The 24,280-nt window shown below is 38.3% G+C and overlaps 2 protein-coding genes across 3 annotated transcripts in view; one reads left to right on the top strand and one right to left on the bottom strand.

Moving 5' to 3' along the window:
* LOC128256704 (guanylate cyclase soluble subunit beta-1) overlaps positions 1-24,280 on the top strand; it is a 61,683-nt gene that overhangs the window by 27,673 nt on the left and 9,730 nt on the right. For both annotated transcript variants that reach the window (XM_052987243.1, XM_052987234.1), the window contains exon 16: positions 878-1,035. In XM_052987243.1, coding sequence (XP_052843203.1) covers positions 878-1,035 — 158 coding nt within the window. The remainder of the gene's footprint in view (positions 1-877; positions 1,036-24,280) is intronic.
* LOC128256719 (uncharacterized) lies at positions 789-23,151 on the bottom strand. Its single transcript, XM_052987255.1, is given in 10 exon segments — positions 789-1,217; positions 1,220-1,482; positions 3,979-4,097; positions 4,549-4,705; positions 7,139-7,234; positions 20,527-20,630; positions 20,710-20,819; positions 21,847-21,946; positions 22,572-23,015; positions 23,140-23,151. Coding segments are annotated over 9 exon segments (1,317 nt in total). The 5' UTR covers positions 22,791-23,015; positions 23,140-23,151; the 3' UTR covers positions 789-1,068.

Raw genomic sequence — 24,280 nt, 5'->3', positions numbered from 1 at the left:
AGAAAACATCAATAATTAGTTGTTTTAACAATGGCATACCAATACTCAAAATAAAGAAAAAAAATGATACAAAAATATTCTGTTTTTCCAAAACAAACGCCTTCTAAGTGCTATCCAGTTCCTTGATTACTTAACCAAAAGAAAGTTGAGTGATTGACTTGTGTTCGAGGCTCCCTGCTGAATGAACCATTCATCAGCATTGCACTGCATTGATGTGATTTGATTGAGTTTTGCAAACTGTTTCCCAGTTCAACTTTGTGCACTTTAGGTTTTCGGAAGTTTGTGTAGTTTTCGCTTACCGCACTCCGCCATTTTGGCAATTAGTTTTATGTAATGTTTTTTTGGTAATTACAACTTTCATTCTTCGTTTTTATCTCAGAACTGTTGGCAGTTTACCCATTTGCACATATTCCCTTGGCTCTGCATTTTTCCCAACCCCGAACTTTCCTTTTCCCATTTGGATTTCAGCATCGTCACCTACTAACAAGGACCTTTGGTGGGTGCACCATGAGGTTGGGATTTTGGGATCTTTCTCTTTGCTCGCCGCTCATTTCGTATTAAATTTAATTAAAGAAAACTTTTTCCTACTGCTGCTGCAAGTTTTTGGAAAGTAATTGTGGCAACTTTCGCTTGGTTTTTCCGGCTATAGTACATTCCGTTGCGGTTGGCAACTTTTCAGGGGTGTTGATGATGGGACTCTAGCCGGCGAAAGTTTATTAGCGCAATGGAGTGTCCTATTTAATATATTGCGAAGCCTGATAAGTTCTCTTACAAGTTCAGATTATAAATTTAGCCGAGGCCCGTTTTAATTTCTAGAAAAACTCTCTTAAAAATTCTAAGTTTATTAATTCAGTTTGTTTGGTCCTTGTTTTTCCAGCAAATCACCATTGGCATCCACTCCGGCGAAGTGGTGACCGGTGTGATTGGCAACCGAGTGCCACGCTACTGTCTCTTCGGCAATACGGTCAACTTAACCAGCCGAACGGAGACTACAGGCGTTCCCGGTCGCATCAATGTCAGCGAGGAAACGTATCGGTGAGTGCTTGATTTTGGATTTTGGTTTAAGGGCTATCTGGGTTCGCCGGGTAGGAAAATTGGCGGAAAATCGGGATCGAAATCCGTCGGACAGGCTGCCACGTAAGCGGCCACGGCCGCATTCTTGGCCTCCTCCGTATAAGCCCCATCTCCGGTGGCCACGAATGCGGCTAGAGCGGCCGCACATGCTGCACATGGTTTTCACTTTCATCCTCACTTTCTCCCGCACTGCTAATGGTTTCCATTCGGGGCACCACCTCCCGCAGTTTGCATCTGGTTACGGGATTTCCTTGATCTCCATTCTGGTCGTCCTCCGACTTCTGTGCCTCGGGTCCTTCCAGTTCCTCAGTGAGATCGATATAGCGTTGCAGGCGTTTTGGCAGCCTCAACGTGTCTATGCCATTGGGCAGTTGATTGTGCTCTCGCAGCACATCGCGAATGCAGCAGCTGAAAATAGCGTTTCAAAAGAATAAGTTAATTTGAGTACATATAAATTCATTAATATTAGGAAAATTCTTTAAAAAAAAAATATAATAGTTGCAAATTTGCAAAATTCTGTTAGAATAATATGTCAGTTTGCATACACTCAGAAAACAAAATCCCATGATTTAAGGATAACGAACTAAAGATGAGCCTTTCATAAACATATATCATTCTTCAATGTTATTGTTTCATATTACTTAATGAGACCTTGGAGTGCAGCAAGCAGTTAAAGCAATTAAAGCCCTGGGCAATGGTTTTCTAAAGATATGTCACTAATTTTTATACGAATTTTTATAATATATTAACAAATATAATTAAGAATATGGCAGTGAAGGAAAAAAAAATCTTTCTTGAAGTTGAAAGGTTGAAAATAATTTACTGGCTTGAAGTTTTTCAAGATGCTCAAGAATTTTGGTATATTTTCTTGCCTTAGGCAATGCTCCTGTCATTCCTAGCGGGATATTTCATAAATTAATTTAAGTTTCACACAATAAGCTCATACGGCAAAAAAAAAATCTTCCCAGCAAGCAAAGTTCATGTGCTTAAAACTTTTCTCGTGAGTGAAAGGCAGAAAACGCAAAAAAAAGTATGCGAATGCGGGCAGGAACTTTCACTAAAGTTGACTGCACAACTAGAGGAAGAAGTTAAAGTAGCGGAAATTGGTAGCGGATTCTTTTGGGCCCCTCCACTTAGAGGCGCAGTGAAAGCTTTTGGAAAAGTTTGCCAGTATGTGAAGCCGGCTCTAAAGTGGCTTTTCGATAACTTGTCAAAAATTCTTTGGGTAGGTAACGCCCCCCATATTGGCGTTATAAAAAACAGAGAGTCCCTAACAACATGCTAATCGGTTTCAGGGGAGATCCATTCAGGAACTCCGCAGTTTATGTTCTTGTTAATTTGTCCTGCCGAGTTTCTCTGTTCTGGCAATATTTTGGCTTTTTTATGGGCTACGAAAAACTCGACCAATCAATAAAGCAAGCTGACACCGACCAGGGAAAAAAAAGCCACTGAGCAGTCGTAAAAAAGGAACAAAAAGCGTTGCCTACTTGTGGGCGCCGGATGTCGGGATAACAGAGTGTATGCGCAATGTATTCGCTTATAACGGCAATCGTCACATTTTGGCTCGGAGACTCTGCTTTTTGGGGTCATTGTGTAATGTGCGGTTGCGAAAATGATTTGCATATATTGAAGTCACAAAATGGCTGGCTAGAGAGCCAAAAGGAAGTGTCACAGACCATATAAATCAAAAGCAAAAACCCTCATTTCAAAAACCATCTGAGCTGTACTTGAAGTCTTGACGAGTGGACGCCAACGCAATTGCAAATACAGTGAAAAGTGGCATCTAAAGAAAAATACCGAATTTACACAAATAATACATAATAAAAAATCAACAATTTTTTTTTTTAATTTATGGTTTAAAAATTGTGTAATGTTGATTTTGGAAATTAGTCTATGGATTATTATTTACTTAATATTTACATAAATCTGTTTTACTTGCGGAAGTCACTAGTATTTTAATTAAAAATTGTATTATGATTATAAACTATAAAACCAGCATATATGCACTACTAGAAAATCAGCATATGATGTCTTATAGTTCCGAGTAAAACTATAGATTTTCAGAATATAAATCTCATGTAACTTTCTTGTTCCTCAACCAAAGCTTGACTGTGGAAAATGCAGGCCAAGAGCGCGAGTTTTCACAGCGTAAACATTGGTCAGGGGAAAACAAACTGGCAAACAAGCTGGAAAACGGGTTCCCAGCTGAAACGAGAGCCAAAGTCAATGGACATTTTTGTGACACGTGAGAGGAGGCAAATATATTTGTATATTTGTGTGCCCGGGTCAGCGAGTGCTGTGCAAATAGGGTCCCGCATATGATCCTTATCATGGCAGACGTCAACTTATCGAATTAAAAGGGCTCCCACAAGAAACTTCTCGACTAAACACCGATCAAAGTAGCAAAGAATTTCGCATCGATTTAATTCATTAAGTTGGCTGACATTTGACTACATTGTGACCAAGTCAGTGAAGCGATTGGGAAAGTTTCAAACTCGACTTTGATAGAATGTATGAAAGAAGGGCGAAACTTGCGTTAAGCCACTTGACAAAGGCGACAGGACGAGGGAAACTTGTCAACTTAAGGCACAGACAGTCTGTCAGTTTGTCAGCCAGTCAGGTTTTTCTCCTGTCTTATGCTTATTTCATTTTTCGGGCTTTTCGCCGAATTGTCTGTGGATTGCCCCGTAGAAAGTTAAGCAAGCGTGGCGGACCTATGCCAAAGTAATTGAATAAAAAAGTAAAACTTATTATGCTGTCAGACTCCATTCACACTGCCCCAATCTCTTTTTCCGGCCAAACGACGTGAGCAGCTCATTGTTAGTCACAAAGTCAAGTGCTCGGAAAAGTTTCCTTCCAGCCCCAACCCCTGAGAAAATGACTAAGTTTCAGGTTGATAATTACCGGCATAAGTGACGAAGACTGGGCACTCCGTAGACCTGCTCCTTGCCAATAATCTTGTCCATCAGCAGGGGGCCATAGCGATCGAAGAACATTTCCCTTCGGGAAGCGTATAAAAGGGGCTAAAAAGGACGGAAATAATATTTCTAATTCAAACATGTAAACATAAACAACCAGTCTGGAAAGACGTATATAATATAACAAATTTCATTTTTCAAGCTCATGACTTATTTTGGTTTACATTTTGTATTACATGTGAATTGAATATGAAATTAAAAATAACAAACCAGGAAGGAAATATTTTATTTAGCAACTGTGTCATAACGTGTGAAAGAAAAATAAAGTATAAAACTAACTTAAGAAATATAGAAATTGTTTAAGCAAAAAAAAGAAGAACCTACTGCAAATATAACACAATTTGATTAATTATAGTTGCTGAACCTAATAACTTTTTCGGTTTACTTTTAATTGACTAAAGTTATAAACAACCATTTTTTTGCTTTCCCTGAGAATGTACTTCCTACGTTTCCCATTAAATGGCAACTTTGTTCATTACTCATTTAATTCACTCACCTTAAAGGGCATATCAATCATGACCACATTGCGCAGCAGAATCTTGAGGCACATGACCAGTTCGAAGCTGTAATTGCGGCCATCCTCGATGAGTTTGTCGAGCAGCGCGATAATTACGGAGGCGCCTCCGTCCGGCGGCTGTGGTGCGGCACCATATCTGCAACGGATTCAAAGCGGGGGCGTGGGCTGTCAGAGGGGCGTGGTTGCGGTAGGAGTGGGTAACTGTTTGCAAATGAGATACAAGCTGCCAGCACGTAGTTGGTTTGCTTGTGGTCAATGCAAAAGGGTCGGAGGCCGAAGGTCGGTTGGGCGGCAATAAATGCTAGATGTCCCGATAAACACAATGTACAAATGAAATAATGAACAGACACGACTCGCGGTTTTGTCAGTTGCACACAAGTACACAGGCACAGATACACACATGTGCACTTAGAAAAATTGCTTATTAATTTACAAAATCTAATAAAATTAATGAAATAATAAACCAAACAAGTTAATTTTTAGACAAATTAAATAAACTTAAAAAAGTTTGATTTGAAGTCAAACACTAAGTCCCCAGAATTTCTTTAACTACGTTCAGACAGAGCTGACTGAATGGCAAATGAAGTGCAAAGTGTGAATTGCAAATGGCGCCGGCAGTGTTGTCACTTTTTAAATTGAAAATGTTTGTCACGAACCTCCCTTCTCCCGCATTTGCGTTTCTCGTTTTCTTCCTAATAAGGATTATAATTGGTATGATTCTCCTATTTATTTTGTGTCTTACCACGACACGACGTCATATAAATATTATCTTTTTCAAACCAGTGAAACAAAGTCACCGGCCACACAGCGTATGCGCAATTATGCACTAGAAAATCAACTTGGCAGTGAAAAAAGTAAAAGGCGAAAATCGAATACGTCTCACCGCATTCATTTGCATATTTTATGGCCAATATGAAATGAAAATGCAGCAAAGCGAAATACGAAAGGCAAATTAAAACACACAAAAGCGAAACAATATCGAAAATTTATGGCCGCATCAGCATCAGTAACTCAAAAAAAAAAACAGAACAGAAGCCGCATATGAATCAAAATCAGTTGAGGCGGAAAGGCGACGAAGCAGAAACAGAAATGGAAATCCATAGCAAAAACTGGAAAAGCTCCGGGGAAAAATGGGGGGAAAATCGGAAGGTATGGGCCAGTAGGGAATTGGCAAGCAAAACTCAAACATTTGCCATCAATCGAAGCTACTGCAGTTGCAATTTGCTCGGTGCAATCAGCACAGCTGGTGGGAATCTCAATCCAAATGCCGAGTCGGCAGCTTGCCTCCGCCTCATATTGCGAATTCCTTGCGCATTACGCCCCCTTTTGAGGAAAGGAATTCTCTGTTAATTTCTCCAGTTTACAAAGGGGCAAATAATGTTTTAAATTTATAGATGGCGCGGGGAATTCCCCAAGAAATTATTTGGAATTTCATTTGGCAGCGATATTGAAGCCATTTTTTTTTTGCCGGAGGCCTTGTAAACTGAGTTCAAACTTAAATTGTGACTTTTACAAGGTCAAGTACGGTAAAAAGCATTTAAAAAGAGGTTCTTAAAGAAAAGAAGCAGGAACTACTATAATAAAAAATCCAACAAACTTGGATTAAAAAAAAAATATATAAAATAAATAAAATTGTAAGCAACAAGAAAAAGAAAACTAAGAAAAACATAATAATAACATAACAGAACATTTTACAAGAATTCATGAAACCACAATAATCTATTAGTCAGTGCACATCTTGAAAACAAACTAAAATCTTAACTCTTCCACCGAAAAAATAAAAAAGTTTATGCTGCAAAAAAAGTTTTAATAACTGTCCTAGAAAAACGCCATCAAATATGCCACTCAAGCCGAAGGACTTGAATTCGGAAATTGAATAATTTTTTGTAAAAATCTTGATTTAATGAAATCCCAGCTGCCGCCGACATGAAGCTTTGACGGCTGAGCATCTCAGCCGGGACTTGCTGACTGAAACTTTGTTGTGTCTTGCCTTTTTGCTTGCAATCAATACTCCCATTTTATGCAAAGCGTCCTTTTTGGCGCTGCATCAAAAATTGAATGCGATGGCAAACACAAATGAATGGGCGAAAGGGGGCGTGGCCGCTGCAATATCAAGTTAGGAAACAATAAATTGGCGGGACGGCGAGAGTCAAGGACGACGGACGAAGGACCATAGCAAGTGGAAACTGCAGGCGTTTACATATAAAATTATAAATCTCGGCTGAGGACCCGAGTGCATGCTCGTAACTTTTTTACAAGCTGCTTTTTGGACCATGAGACTCTATGGAGACGACCGACCGCCTTGTGATGCAAATTCGCTTTGGCAGCGACTTTCATATTTAATGATAATTTTTCCTTTTATTTTCTCTATCTTCTCCTTGGGGTTTCCTCGCCTTCGTTTTCTTGTGGCTTTGCAAGCACTTGCTTATGCTAAGCGTCTTGTATTTTATGTTGCATACATTGCGGCGCCGCCAAGTGGCGACCGCTTTTGCATATTTCTCGCTAATTGAAGTGGCAGTCGCTTTCCCCTTCTCCCCACAAGTCCTCTTCCTCGAGATAACAAACTTACCTCAGCAGTATGAGCAGCAGTTCGGGAGCATTCGCCTGCAGGGCAATGCGAAGGGGCGAGGATTTGCCACACGATTCAATGGGGACGTCAATGAATCTGCAAAAAAATAAGAACAAAGAACCGGATTCAGTAAAGTCAATTTCAGAGAGCCAGAAAGTTAAGTTTGGATTACTCTTTGTGGCCGCTTTAATGGGCGACAAGCATCAAAATGGGCTTCGCACATTAGCAGGACTCACAAGGGCTAAGAAAATGACCCTGGGCGAGTGCCAGTCCTCAATTAAGATGTTCGCTTGTTGCTCATTTCCTCTTCCAACAGAAAATATCAGAAAAATATAATAGAAAAAAAAATACGTTATATAAGTAGAACTTTATTTAAAATAAACAGGTATTCGGTTTTAAAATTATCCTTCGAAAGTTTGTTTTATTTAGAAGTAAGAGTCAGTTCATTTAATTAAAAGCCATAATGTAATATTAGTTCTTCTAATTTTCAGCAAATTTCTTTTACTTTGAAATGACAAAATGCTATTGTGCTTGTGAACTTGTTCTTCCTGTTTTTGCCAGCTTAACATTGCATATACGTAATATGTTGTGTGAGTGTAACGCGTTTGTCTCCATTCAGGCATTAGCATGTACATTGCACTTAAAGCACATTTGCGACACAGCACACCCACACACACAGAGAGCTTTTATGTCTACGCATAAAAGTAGGCAAATAAAAGAGCAAAAACCACAATAAACCGGAAGTAACCCACACACGAGCAGGATAAGGGCATTTTGGGCCAACATCCACACACTGACAGCTTGCAAAATTGGCTTGTCAAATTCATTTGTGTTTTATTGGCAGCTATAAAAGCGAGTCTTCTGCTAGAATCAAGACATTTGCCAAACGCATCCTCAATGCCTTTATATAACACCTCAAGTCAACGAATATTTGCCCTTAAATTAAACACCTACTGAGGGGCTGACAAATCAAATTCAAAGTATTAGCTGGGACTTAATGTCAATGTCATTGCTGTACAGTGCGTACTTTTCTTTAAACCTAGTTAAAGAGTGAAAGCTTTCAATTTGTTTAGCTTTTAAGTTTTAAGCCTTTCGTAAGGACTTAAATTGTTGCCAATGCCATAAAGTCAGCAGGTTGACTAGCACTGGATTATGCTAAATAGCAGTGTAATAATGAATATAGCTTTTTAAGCCACTTAAGCTATGCAATTACTGAGTGCAATAATGAATAATTTATGACATTTAACTTTGATCTTCAACAATTTAAAACTGTTAGGCATTTTAAAGTATATTTTAGCATAGTGTATTTGTACACATATTTTTGCATAAAAAGCTGCTTAATATATATAGTAATTTAGGGAACGACAAATGAAAGTTTAATAAAATTCTGGACTTTATGCAGATTAATACATAAATGGATTACAAAATGACGATGATTTCTAATTGCAAAGGTATTAATTTCATTTTTGTTCACGAGTGTTCACTGTGCCAAGAAAACTTTACCAATATGCTGCTTCAGCACTGATTTATGCAGCTCCAACGGCATTTCGCCGAATCGTTTATTGTCACATTGCTTGTTTTTCACAGCTCCCCTCACTCCCACCCACATATGCACACATGCGGAGTCGTCCCACAAACACACACACACACACACGTTTTCACCCATTAACGCTTATTCATGACTTTGGCTGCTGTATTGCGAGAGGGCATCATAAATGTCGTCTTAATGTTTGCCAGTCTGTTTTTTTTGCTTTCTGTTTGTTTAAGAAGGGCAAACAGTCAACTCGGCAATGGTGTGAGTGTGTATCAGAGGGGGGCGGGATGTATCTGTATCTGTATCTGGATTAGTGGGCGTGGTGGGATTGAGAATGCTTTTGTGCGCTTATTACACGCATTTTTGACTTTAATCCTCCGGAGTGCTGGCGAACAAAGCCGAAATAACAAAAGGTTTACATCGCTGCCTGTTGGTTTTCAGCTTATCGCATCAGAGACACCCATACACCTATATGTAGAAGGGCTTGTTCGAGCTCTCTTATAAAATAAAAAGAAAACAAAAGAAATCCCGAAAAGTAGGCAGTATAGCTTAGATCTTATAGTCAGAATGCTAGCTTGTACCAAGTGCAGCCCATCATGATCAGGTGGCGCCCTCTAACGCGGGAACCCGAACTTTGTCGTACTGGCAACGCAACAAATACAATCAGCTGAGTAGAAGACAGTGGTCAATATCAATTTTGACAGAGCTATATTTCCGTTTTGGGGTAACCTGCTAAGCTTACGGCTTTAGCTTATTCTTTTCGATTTCCACCGCCAACGATACAAGTCGTCCGAAATAAATTTTCTCCAACAAGCAGACCGACCTCGTGGTTTGGCTACTTGGTTAGAAAAATAAACCTAATCCATTCGAATAACGCAACACGCGTTCAACGGCGGCGGAATACAGTGAATTATCAGAGGCCAATTCGGATGCTGGCTTAGCACCACCATATTCCTCCTGAGACCGCGCCTAACCCTAAGCGCACTGGCATACAATACGGCCCAGTGGCCATAACGTAGCGCTGCCAAACAGCCGTAGCCCGATCAGCCGCTACACAGCAGCATAATTCGGCCCAACAGCTAGTACAGCAGAGCAGGTGCAGCAACAGCAGGGCTACCCAGCAGCCCGAATAAGCCCGATACCCAGTGGAAATAGAGCAGAGCAGGTGCAGCAAACCCAGGGCTATCTTCAGCAGTTATACTAAAGCCTAAATAGGCCCAACAAGCTGTCCAATGTAGAGCCGCAGCCGCAGCAGCATCAGCAGGAGCTGTTGCTACTCATCCTAACCCTACCTCAACATAAATCTAATGCACGTTGTTGCAATATTTTTCTCAGTTTTATAAGAAAAAAATCTACCTAGTATGAACATAAATATTCGATAAAAAAAATGTAACAATTAAAATTAGAGTTCTTAATTTGCTGTGGTTATGAAATATTAGAGAGAAAAATGATAGGCAAAGAGATCAACGTTGCTGCTGCAAACCGGTGAAAATTTACAGTGGAAAAAAAATATATAAAAACTTGGCGAAATAAATAATATGTGAATGTGCTAGTAAATGTGTAGTCCCGCAGTTTAAACGCGCAAATTTTATAAAATTCATATCTAAAATCTTAACGAAAAATAATACACAAAAATTAAAAGTAAACAATGTTGCCGAACCAAAACTAAAACATTGTTAGCTAAAAATAAACCCGACGACCATATAACTAAATAAACATGTACAAGAAGTCGCCGCTGCCAAAGATCTTTCGCCGCCGGAGTTAATCGACTGTAAGTTACCTTTATCATACATTGTTTCATTATTTCCTTTATTTAGTTATTTCGTCACTGGTTAAACTGCATAAAATTTACGATGTTTTGTTTTGAATATACATATTTGAGCGTTTACGCTGTATTGCTGACCGTTGCTCGCAAGTTCTAAAGCTCTGTTTTAATAAACGAGGGCCGCTACAAAAGTTGTTCCTTAAGATTTACTCGCGCAGTCACTTATAAATTTAAACCCTTAAATATTTACAATGATCAGCTATTATTAACTTATATGAGATTTTTATATAAATTTATATATATATAGCCATTATTATTTATATATATTAATCCCGTTCTCTTTCAGCAACTTTGAACTCTTTGCAAATTTTTTTGATAAGAAAAAAAAAGAAAATTGAAATGAATTAATTAGACAATTTTTTTTAGGTATATAAATAAAACTGAATTTTTTTGTGAAGCACTAATTTTAAAAAAAAAAATAACATTTTTTTTAGAAAAAAAGAATAAATAAATAAAATCGAAATGATAGAGAACTTTTGTTAGAAATAAAATTTACCTATATTTAAAAATTCTTTATAGTATTGTTTAAAAATTTTAAAACCACAAATATGAAAAATTTATATGAAAACCGTTTATTTTTCTAATGTGAATTAATATTAAACTAAATAAATTTATCACAGAATAAGCTTGTATGAAACAACAACAAAAATATCTCAGCCCATATGAAAGGGATAATTCGTACCTATAATTGGTAATAAAAGAAAATGAATTTAAACTAAGTTTCTCCTTATCCGGGGATCATGGAAGTCGAGTGTCGTTTAAAAAGGTGATTGGTAATCACTCCAAGGGATCCTGACGAGGAAATGTTGGACCACTAGGATCATGGTAGGGTGGGCACTTCGCCTTCTTGGCGTAGTAAAAGGAGTGATGTTTTGGCCAGTGTATCTCTCACGTTTTGTTTCGTTGTCGTATTCTATTCTTTCTTCAACCCTTTTCTTTTATTTTTTTTTTCTCTCTAGCTTCCTCAATGTACCCAAATGAATAGTACGCGAATTTTAAGTTATTTTTACTAGCATACGAGCATTATAACGTGGCGGTTTTCTTTTCTTCGTTGACCCACCCCATGCCGACCAGACAAATGAAAAGCCGAGGATGACGCGTACTCCGCAAACACGTTAATTTTCCCACCAGCTCTTTCCTAATAGATCGTTATATGCTACAGAAATAATTATGGCGCCCAAACGTGTGAGGCCCGACCTTGGCTGGCCCCGATATAGAATAATTAGTCAACTTCATCAACCAGTGCGTAATTTCCATAAACCACTGGAGACTAAAAATATGGTCAGATTTATTACTTTTCTTTACCTTTTCTAACCCAAACAGAACTATTTGCACCTTGACTTTGATTTAACATGTATCTGGATTAGCGTACTATTAATATAGAAACGTTCCGAACAATTTTAATTTCGATGAGTTATTAAAGAGAAAACAGCTAAATCAAGTAGGAACCTGCGATTGGATGTGGATATTTTAGAAGATTTCTATCACCTGCCACGCAGCAAAATAAAAACTCTGATAGGCTTTGGAAGTACAACAGGATTAGATACACTTTTATAATAAAGGTTCTACCGGTACTTACAGTATTCTCGAAAGGTGCTTAGGGTTTCCAAAACGCTGCTTTAAGATACGAACTAATCTCTTGCCAGGACTATAAGCTTGGATCTAGATGGATATTAGCGGCAGTACCATTTTGGAATTTTTGTTTTTTTGTTCAATTTAGTTATTGCAGGTTGCAAACAAGTAAAAAGCGTAACAGAGGTGTGCCAGAGTAGAAGCGTTAGTTAGTAGCTTTTAACGTTTTGGATCACACATTTGTACGAACGTTGGATTGTCTGCAATAGTTAAACCTAATTTTTGTTCGTTACTCTTGATACACATGCTTAAACAATTAGGATTACTAGACACGAAGATTGTTTTGATTCCCGGAAAATTATTTGTAATTTAAAAAGAAAAAAAAAAAAATTTTTAAATAGTGAGTTATCTTTTTGATTAATTATAAGAAAAATTTATGATTATTAAGAAATGTTAGGTGAAGAAGAACCAGCAGAAGATATTTCCGTCAGGGCAAACGGTGACTGCTTTATTTGTCTAAGAGGAATTGAATACGCTGCTCAGTTATTATCTGCTAACTGTGGTCATACTTTTCATCGAGTTTGTTTTAACACAAAGGTTCGAAATCATAAAAATTGTCCTGTGTGTAAAGCAGATTTAAAATCCGGTAGTGAAAGTGCAAGTAGACCATCGAGTGCATTGGGTAGGTCTCAGATTGATTTGAGCAAGGAACTAGCAGGAAATCCTATTACAGACGACTTTAACATGGAAGAGTTACAGCAAGCCGTTAAGGAATCTAATAAAAGAACGGAAGCTTTAGCAGAAACTATTAGCGCTGGGTTTCAACGAATGTTAACTCTTTTGGAAAACCAAAAGCAAGCCTCAGATGCTGGTAATAGGCTAATAGAGAGTGATGAGCAGCTTCAAGAAAGAGGGAACTTCATTGCAGCAGGACATTCTTCGGTTACAGGAAATCTTCCTCCAATAGAAAGTAGGCCTGTAGCAGAAAATTCTTCTCCAGTAGGAAATCGTTCTACAATAGGAAATGAGTCCGAAGCTAGGTTTTTGCATATGAATACAGATTTAAGACCAGATCGTATTAGCCAGATAATGATAAACTGGAAACTGCGTTTCTCAGGTCGGTCAAACCTGTCGATTGATGAATTTATATACCGACTTGAAGCCCTTACCTATCAAACTCTAAATGGTAACTTTGATCTAATATCTCGCTACATAAGCAATATATTAGACGGAAGTGCTAATGACTGGTTTTGGCGTTATCACAAAAGCGTTCAACTAAGTCAGGGTACTAGATCATTGCAATGGGTCAATTTGCGTGCCGCTATGAGAGCTCAATTTAAAGACGAACTTACGGATCTTAACATTCGCTCAGCAATAGATCGACGTAAGCAGAGGGAAAACGAATCGTTTGATGAATTCTATGAGTCGATCGTATTGTTGGCCGATAAACTTTCGGTTCCATTGTCAGACCTAGCATTGTTGGAAACTTTACGGGCTAATTTGCTGCCTCAAATTCAACATGAACTTCTGTATGAAAAAGTGACTAGCACAGCACACCTACGTCACTTAGTTAGAACTCGTGAGGTATTTATGCTGAGCTTGACAAAGAATAAACCTACATCGCAAAGGTCACAACCTCCTGTACGACGTACCATTCACGCTGTAGAGACGCATGGTGATTGCGAAGAGGATTTCAGCGATGAAGACGAGAGTCTTGAGGTAGCAGCCATTAATTTGACTTGCTGGAACTGTCGAGCGAAAGGCCATCGGTATCAAGATTGCCTTTGCGAACGGCAGGTGTTTTGTTACGGCTGTGGTCAGCCTGATACTTATAAACCATCCTGTACGAAATGTACTGGCTCAAAAAACTTAGTAGATCGTGCACCAGTGGCAAGTGCACGGAAGAAACAAACAGCGAATACGACTCAGACGGATTTGTAGAGCCACCTCAATCTACAAAAACCATTCTACCAGACAAAACCACAAACCTGCCAGTACTAAAACCTTTCCATTCACCACCAGCAAGAAGAAAAAGATCGTGCTTGCGAATCAGTGAATACTATAGGAAAATTAGAAATGAAAAACAGGCCTTGATCTCAGCCATAGTCGGTCGCGACGTACGTCCTTATGCCGAAGTCACTATTTTTGGGAAACAGATGATAGGGTTGTTGGATACCGGCGCATCAATCAGCTGTATAGGAGGAGACTTTGCCAACGAACTTTCCTGTCGAAATGTAAATTTTAAGCAAATGTCGTCAAATGTGCGCACGGCAGATGGTCAGTCACAGACTATAATTGGTAAACTTAATGTAGACGTCACTTATCGAGAGACAACAAAGCGACTAAATTTGTACATCGTTCCGTCACTTGTTCAGTCGTTATATTTAGGCATTGACTTTTGGACTGCATTTGATATGTTACCTTCTGGATTGTCAGTCCGAGACGGTATTGCTAGCGTAGCATGTCCGAGTGTAGAAGAAGCTGTTGCTGTTTCGCAACGTAATTTAACAGAGCACCAGCGTACTTTATTGGAAAAAGCTATTCAATCATTTCCATCATTTTCTGAAAAGGGTCTGGGTAAAACAAATTTGTTGCATCACGAAATAGATGTAGGTAGTACAAAGCCCATTAAGCAACGACATTATCCAGTTTCCCCTGCTATCGAAAAACTTATGTATGAGGAAATAGATCGTATGATTGGCCTTGGAGTCATTGAAGAATCCAATAGTTCGTGGTCTTCGCCAGTAGTGATCGTAAGAAAGCCCGGCAAGGTGCGCCTCTGTATAGATTGTCGTAAAGTCAATGAGGTGACACGAAAGGATGCTTATCCTATGCCACTAATAGAAGGTATTTTAAGTCGTCTACCAAAGGCTGAGTACATCACTAGCCTGGACCTAAAAGACGCGTATTGGCAAATACCACTCGACCCTGATTCTAAAGACAAAACCGCCTTTACAGTTCCCGGGAGACCTTTATATCAATTTAAAGTCATGCCTTTCGGCCTTACGAATGCCCCTTCAACAATGTCAAAGTTAATGGATCGCATAATCCCAGCCTACCTTCGAAATGAGGTATTTATTTATCTGGATGACCTCCTTATAATTTCTGACACTTTTGAGCGGCACATAAAGGTGTTGCGCGAAATTGCAAAAGCATTGGAGAAAGCAGGTCTTACCATAAACGTTCAAAAAAGTCGATTTTGTGTACCTGAAGTTCATTATTTAGGCCACGTTGTCGGTCATGGGACTATAGCTATGGACGTTGTGAAGATTGAAGCCATTAAAGAGTACCCCACACCGCAGTCGTTAAAACAACTTCGTAGGTTTTTAGGTATGACCGGGTGGTACAGTAAGTTTATTGAGAATTATGCTTCAATAACATCTCCGCTTACAGATGCCTTAAAAAAGAAGAAAACATTTACGTGGTCTAGTGCCGCGGAGCAAGCATTTCAGGATCTAAAAGCAGCAATGTGTAAAGCTCCTGTTCTTCATATGCCAGATTATTCACAGCCATTTTATATACATTGTGATGCTAGTCACACTGGAGTTGGGGGAGTTTTGATGCAAGTTAACCAAGAAGGAGATGAAATTCCAATAGCATTTATGTCACGAAAACTTAATGATTGTCAGCGAAGCTATTCCGTAACGGAAAAAGAATGCTTAGCGGCCATTCTGAGCATAAAAAAATTTCGAGCATACGTAGAAGGACATACCTTTACGGTAATAACCGACCATGCTTCACTAAAGTGGCTGATGTCGCAATCCGATCTAAGTAGCCGCTTAGCGAGATGGGCACTCAAGCTACAAGGATATAGTTTTACCATTCAGCACAGAAAGGGTATTAGGAACGTAGTTCCCGATGCATTATCACGGACGTTTACTGAGGATTTATCTAGTTTAGAAATCGAAAACTTCATAGATCTCTGTTCACCACAATTTCAATCAAAACAATATCAAGAACTAAGAGCAAAGCTAATGCAAGCTGAAAAGCAGTTTCCGGATATCAAAGTCGTGAAGGATTGCATTTATAGAAGGACAGAGCATGCGTCGGCTGAAAGATTAGCGGATGATATGGTTTGGAAACTATGGCTGCCACAAGAACTTATCTCGGTCGCTTTACAAAAAGCTCACGATAGTCCGTTATCCTCGCATTGTGGGATTAATAAAACACTAGAAAGGATTAGACGACACTATTTTTGGCCAAATTTAGTTAATGATGTTAAAGATTACGTCAACAATTGTTCAGTGTGCAAAACTACTAAGCATGCCAACTATGTTCTTAGACCTCCTCTGGCTAAAACAGGTGAAACCCAGAGGTTGTTTCAGAAACTATATATTGACTACCTAGGCCCTTATCCTCGATCAAAATCAGGATATGTAGGAATTTTTGTGGTCCTTGATCACTTTACAAAGTTTCCATTTCTAAGGCCAGTTAAAAACTTCACAGCCGAAGCTATTCTTAAGTATCTAGAGGAAGACTTATTCCATTGTTTTGGAATACCTGAAGTTATTGTGTCCGACAACGGAGTACAATTTAAATCCAAAATTTTCAATAACTTGCTTAAAAAGTACGGCATACAGCATGCTTACACCGCTGTGCATGCTCCTCAAGGTAACGCGTCAGAGAGGGTTAACCGTAGTATTATCGCTGGAATCAAAGCTTATGTTCATCCAGATCAATCCAATTGGGATGTCAAACTTAGTAGCATATGCTGTTCGCTTAGATCCAGTTGGCATTCAGCTGTTAACAACACACCTTATCGACTAGCTTTCGGTCAGCATATGATCACAGAAGGTTCTACATATAAACTATTAAGAGAACTGGATCTGTTAGAGGATCGTGCTATTCAAGTCAGTCGAGATGATTCAGTCGATATGTTTAGGGGAGATGCAGTGAAAGCTATGAGGCAACAGCAACGTCGGAATGAAAAATTGTATAATTTGAGAAGCCGAGAAGTGGCATATACTGTTGGCCAGGAGGTGTACAGAAGAAATTTTCAACAAAGCAAGTTTGTGAAAGGTTTTAATGCCAAGCTAGCGCCAACGTTTGTGAAAGCTAGAATAAGAAGAAAGCTAGGTACAACCTATTACGAACTCGAAGACCTCCAAGGAAAATCAATAGGAAAGTACCACGCAAAAGACATAAAGCAGTGATAAATGTTGGCTCTCCAAGCGTGTATCGCACATTGTGTGTTTATACCTCCCAAGTGCGATTTTAGCGGTGGGGACTTGTAGAAGGGCTTGTTCGAGCTCTCTTATAAAATAAAAAGAAAACAAAAGAAATCCCGAAAAGTAGGCAGTATAGCTTAGATCTTATAGTCAGAATGCTAGCTTGTACCAAGTGCAGCCCATCATGATCAGGTGGCGCCCTCTAACGCGGGAACCCGAACTTTGTCGTACTGGCAACGCAACAAATACAATCAGCTGAGTAGAAGACAGTGGTCAATATCAATTTTGACAGAGCTATATTTCCGTTTTGGGGTAACCTGCTAAGCTTACGGCTTTAGCTTATTCTTTTCGATTTCCACCGCCAACGATACAAGTCGTCCGAAATAAATTTTCTCCAACAAGCAGACCGACCTCGTGGTTTGGCTACTTGGTTAGAAAAATAAACCTAATCCATTCGAATAACGCAACACGCGTTCAACGGCGGCGGAATACAGTGAATTATCAGAGGCCAATTCGGATGCTGGCTTAGCACCACCATATTCCTCCTGAGACCGCGCCTAACCCTAAGCGCACTGGCATACAATACGGCCCAGTGGCCATAACGTAGCGCTGCCAAACAGCCGTAGCCCGATCAGCCGCTACACAGCAGCATAATTCGGCCCAACAGCTAGTACAGCAGAGCAGGTGCAGCAACAGCAGGGCTACCCAGCAGCCCGAATAAGCCCGATACCCAGTGGAAATAGAGCAGAGCAGGTGCAGCAAACCCAGGGCTATCTTCAGCAGTTATACTAAAGCCTAAATAGGCCCAACAAGCTGTCCAATGTAGAGCCGCAGCCGCAGCAGCATCAGCAGGAGCTGTTGCTACTCATCCTAACCCTACCTCAACATAAATCTAATGCACGTTGTTGCAATATTTTTCTCAGTTTTATAAGAAAAAAATCTACCTAGTATGAACATAAATATTCGATAAAAAAAATGTAACAATTAAAATTAGAGTTCTTAATTTGCTGTGGTTATGAAATATTAGAGAGAAAAATGATAGGCAAAGAGATCAACGTTGCTGCTGCAAACCGGTGAAAATTTACAGTGGAAAAAAAATATATAAAAACTTGGCGAAATAAATAATATGTGAATGTGCTAGTAAATGTGTAGTCCCGCAGTTTAAACGCGCAAATTTTATAAAATTCATATCTAAAATCTTAACGAAAAATAATACACAAAAATTAAAAGTAAACAATGTTGCCGAACCAAAACTAAAACATTGTTAGCTAAAAATAAACCCGACGACCATATAACTAAATAAACATGTACAAGAAGTCGCCGCTGCCAAAGATCTTTCGCCGCCGGAGTTAATCGACTGTAAGTTACCTTTATCATACATTGTTTCATTATTTCCTTTATTTAGTTATTTCGTCACTGGTTAAACTGCATAAAATTTACGATGTTTTGTTTTGAATATACATATTTGAGCGTTTACGCTGTATTGCTGACCGTTGCTCGCAAGTTCTAAAGCTCTGTTTTAATAAACGAGGGCCGCTACAAAAGTTGTTCCTTAAGATTTACTCGCGCAGTCACTTATAAATTTAAACCCTTAAATATTTACAATGATCAGCTATTATTAACTTATATGAGATTTTTATATAAATTTATATATATATAGCCATTATTATTTATATATATTAATCCCGTTCTCTTTCAGCAACTTTGAACTCTTTGCAAATTTTTTTGATAAGAAAAAAAAAGAAAATTGAAATGAATTAATTAGACAATTTTTTTAGGTATATAAATAAAACTGAATTTTTTTGTGAAGCACTAATTTTAAAAAAAAAAAATAAAATTTTTTTTAGAAAAAAAGAATAAATAAATAAAATCGAAATGATAGAGAACTTTTGTTAGAAATAAAATTTACCTATATTTAAAAATTCTTTATAGTATTGTTTAAAAATTTTAAAACCACAAATATGAAAAATTTATATGAAAACCGTTTATTTTTCTAATGTGAATTAATATTAAACTAAATAAATTTATCACAGAATAAGCTTGTATGAAACAACAACAAAAATATCTCAGCCCATATGAAAGGGATAATTCGTACCTATAATTGGTAATAAAAGAAAATGAATTTAAACTAAGTTTCTCCTTATCCGGGGATCATGGAAGTCGAGTGTCGTTTAAAAAGGTGATTGGTAATCACTCCAAGGGATCCTGACGAGGAAATGTTGGACCACTAGGATCATGGTAGGGTGGGCACTTCGCCTTCTTGGCGTAGTAAAAGGAGTGATGTTTTGGCCAGTGTATCTCTCACGTTTTGTTTCGTTGTCGTATTCTATTCTTTCTTCAACCCTTTTCTTTTATTTTTTTTTTCTCTCTAGCTTCCTCAATGTACCCAAATGAATAGTACGCGAATTTTAAGTTATTTTTACTAGCATACGAGCATTATAACGTGGCGGTTTTCTTTTCTTCGTTGACCCACCCCATGCCGACCAGACAAATGAAAAGCCGAGGATGACGCGTACTCCGCAAACACGTTAATTTTCCCACCAGCTCTTTCCTAATAGATCGTTATATGCTACATATACACACACATATGCATGTACGGGAATGGCGGAAAATCGAAAAATCCCTCAGCAGGCAAGCTCCAAATGAAAATCTTAATTATAAATGACACCAGCAGAAGTGAGAGAAAGGGTACCGCCAGTGATTGAGCGCCATTCTCTGTGCGAGTGTATACTTGTAGTCGCGACTGTGGTTGTAAATCGTCGCCATCTTTCACTCAATTATGGCCACTACACCCACAAAATACACACCTACACAGCGCCACAACAATGGCTGATGTATTAATTTAATTAAAATCCTTTCATTTCTCTGGTTACTCTTCACTTAGCCCACTGTGCTCTTGTATTCCCAGGGGTTATTTGTAGAATCTTATTGTCACCAAAAACATTATTACTATGGGGGAAAACTACTGCTGGTGATTTTATTAATACATTTTTTTAACAAAGGAAATGTTTGTAAGCTTCTTATTTTGTAATGCAAGGGAATAAAACGGTTTTTTTTTGCTTTTGTAAAAACAAAGATGACTTAAAAGTCGAGCTATAAAGGTTATAAAAAAGTGTTCCGGGAAATAGAGAGCTCGGCATGTCACCTCGCCAACTATCCAATTAACCCGCCTAGTGTGAAAATTGCTAGAGGCAGCAAAAGAGCGTGACACATGAAAGCCAAGCGAAGAAGGTAGAGAAAGTAGAGGTGAAAGCAGCGAAAGTCAAAGCGGGCAAGGATAAGGACTCACCTGAGCTGTCGCTCCTGTTCGAAACGCGGAATCCAGACGGGCAATGTGAGCTGTTCGCGTGTGGCGTGCTTCAGAAAGTAAACCATGGCCCGTACATTCTCGTGCTGCAACAAAGGAGTTACATGGATGCCCATTGCAAATGGGGGATAAGGGGGCCATTTAAAGGGGACTGTCAGTTCTCACCTGATCCTGGAAGTCACTCCGCCAGCCGGCGATGAAGTGCGGAGCATGTGGTCCAAACAGGGCGCCCAGAAAAATCCGCTCATATGTCTTTTCGCACTCATAAATGGCCACTGAAATGCGTCAAAAATATTAAAATATTTTGTTAATCAGTAATTCGTTCGAAAGGATATCTAAAATAATATTATGGATCATGAATCAACTTTTTATTGCTTTAAGTTCCACGGAGATAAAATGGTTTAAAAGTTTACTCAATTTCGTTAGTTTTTGTAATTAAATAATTTAAGCATTGAGGTACAACCTATATTACAAAACTAGAGTTCATAAACCACTTTAAAAAAGGATTTGTAACATGGAAAATGTTTTGTTTAATAAAACATCATCTGATTAAAAAAAATTTATCGTCATTTTAAAAAACTAAAAAACAAAACAATAACCCTTTTTGTTGTTGAATTTCTGCCCTTTGTATTGAGGGCTGCCCGAAAAGCGGTTGAATAATGTCATCAAATCGCAGCGGCAGCAGCCATAAAAAAGCTAATTATGTGGCTGCACTTGTTGCTGCTTCGACGACCCCTCTGGCTTTTCAGTTTCCTTGGGTTTTTTGGCACAGTACAGAAATGAAGTCAGCGGAAAACAGAAACTGGCCAAAATGTTTGCAGCCAAAAAATGGAAGAGGGTTGAAAAACCCAGGCTCAGCAACAAAGCAGTGAGGACAGGATAAACAAGGAGCAAGTTTTATTGCACACGAGTCCACAGATCCCATGACAGAGGCATGCCATTAATTTCTGGTACTTTCCTCCGCTCGCAAAAGTTTACGCAGCCTTTTAATTAGAGACAGAGCCAGTATATATACGCCCCAAATAACTTGCAACACTTTAAGGCACTTAACAAGTTTTACGATGCAGCAACAACAGAGCAACAAAACAACATAAGCAACACTTTCTCTTAACGCAATTAGCAGAAACACGTGATTAAAGTTAAAACTGCCTGCCAGGCTGCTTATAGGGATTAAATTCATTAAAGTATGCAAAACAAACAGCCACGCCCCAATCGCCCACACACACAGCACAGGAGTGTCGCACCACATACATATGCATATGCATATAAATTAAATTATTTAGTTGGGCTGAGTTTACTTACCCAGCAGTTGAACGACCACCTCCGAGTCCCGAACTCCCCAATCCCAGCAGGTGCGCAGCCCGATGTAAAGGATATTGTGATACTTGCCCATGAGGCACACCTGAAGGACATGGAAAAAAGTGGGGCAAAGGGGTTAAAACCTCAAAGAAGCATTACTTTTTAAATTGCAATATGGCAACCAGGTACTAAAGTACTTTGTTTAAAATTAGCAATTAAAATAAGAAGTTTCTATTATCTATGTATGTCAAATGTACAATAATATATCGAAAATCCAAGCTACGAACTAATATTTGATTTAACTTTTATGAAACATCTACATTTTACATCTAACTTACTCGTTTTAAATATACTTTTTTTTAAGAAAACAAAAACAAAGTCTTCCTTTTTTTACATAAATATATCTTTCCATTTGGCATGTTGAGTTATTTAAAGAGGAAGTTAAAGTTACTTACTGCTAACTAGTATTATTAAATTTATTGATTATTAACTTTAATTAAACTTTTAGAAAATTGTTTAGATATTGCGATAAATCTAAATCTCACATCTTACCACTCTATTTACGAATAATATATTTTTTAAAAGAAAAACCAAAAAAGGTTTAACAAAGTGTTTCCTTTTTCTGATATATGTTTTATATATAAATACATGAAAAATATATTTTAAACATGTTTGCAAAAACGTATTTAAAACCGGAATATGTATAGTAGGTTTCCTGATGAGCTCACCTTTCCGTTCTGCTCCTTGGCCAAGCGGTGAAACCTCATGGCCGCGGTCACTGCAATGGCCGCGACCTCGTCTGTCTGGGAGTTCTGTCCCCCGCTGCAGCCCTTGATGATGGAACTCAGGTGGTCGAGGACATCTCGCCGAGACTGGCGATCCTGCAGGCCGTTTCTGGTGATCTGCTCAAAGGTGTCGTCGAAGAAGCACTCAAATATGTAGTCCATGACCAGATGGCGGCGCAAAGTGCGACAGTTGCCCTGGTAAACTGCCCGTTCCTCCGGATTCCGTCGCCGCAATCGTTCCCTCACCCGTAAACGCAACCGTGTCCGTGACTCAGTTTCCCGCCGGAAACCGTAGAAATGTAGAAATTGTGGTATTGGCAACCAGCAGCGAACCCACACAAATTGACGTTTTAATTGACTTACGAGCCGCTGAAAAGCCTGTAGCAACTGTAAAAACATATTGTATAAAAGTTCAAAATTTAATTCACTAGAAGTAGGTAAATATATTCGATCGAATATAAAATTTTGTCCTCCAAATGATTTAAATTCCGTTGAACCAAAAAAAAACTACCGAACAGATGAAGCCAAAGAGCCACAATGCACAAAAAAAAGAGAGTGCTTCGAACAAGTAAGGGTGAACATGGATTCTCTTTTTTTTGTTATTGATTTTTTCCAGCTGGCAATGATGCGCTGAGAGAACTTTATAACCAAACATAAACAAACGAATAACGAGCAAAATGCAAAAGCAATTGTACTTCTCAATTAAGTAGAACTTTGTGCAATACCACAATTTCTGCCTTTTTACTATAAATTTAAAATACTTTTCATATAACTTTAGAGAGCTCTTTAAACTCTCTTGACATGCTCAGCAAGCGGCAAACAGGTGTTTGATTACCAGATTTCTATGGGCACTTTAAAAACCGAATGAAGCTCAAGTGCTCCATTGAAATTGGTTTGATTAGGTTTAGATAAAATGTGGATTGCTTTGAGTAATTTTCTCTCGTTTTTCCCTACCATTAATTCACCGCACGAAACTTACACACAATTTTCCACCCCGCTTCGCCGCCGGAAAACTAAACAAATGAAATAAAAATTTGAAGAACGCTCAGCTGTTTTCCTGCCTCTCTCATTCTCTTTTTGTTTCTCTACACTCTTTTTGTAAAGAGAGCAATAAAGATATTTTATATGCGTTTCATAAACATAAAGCTGAATTAAAATGCAATTTATGCGCACATTTCACCCACATTTTGTTGGTCATAAATGCAGTAAAATTAAAACCTTTTACGACATATAACAACGAAATTGTTAATGTTTAAGCTTCTCTGTGGTCATTTACACAAAAATTTAAATTTAAATAACAATTGGTTCAAATTCATTAATTTAAAAAAGTAGACTTGTTGCTGTTCATTTTGTGTAATACTATTTCAAATTTAAAAAAGGCTTAAAATATACATGCAAATTGGTTCTAATAACCATGAGCTTATTTATAATTATATTTATGTGAACATTAAATTTTTATTGTTTGCTTTTGCTTGTTTACTTTATACAAAACGATTGTGGAGTAAATTATAAAAAGGATTCGACGGAAATGTAAAATCCCCCTTTCAATCGAATTCAAGTAAAAAAAAATTCACATCAATAATTTAACTCTTTAAATAAATACAATCAATTGGTTTTCTATACTTAAGCCATAACCCACAAATTGGCACTTA

This window comes from Drosophila gunungcola, chromosome 3R (assembly GCF_025200985.1).
Source record: "Drosophila gunungcola strain Sukarami chromosome 3R, Dgunungcola_SK_2, whole genome shotgun sequence".
NCBI classification, from domain to species: domain Eukaryota; kingdom Metazoa; phylum Arthropoda; class Insecta; order Diptera; family Drosophilidae; genus Drosophila; species Drosophila gunungcola.
The sequence above is the reverse complement of the archived record's forward strand: the minus strand, read 5'-3'. Positions and strand labels throughout refer to the sequence as shown.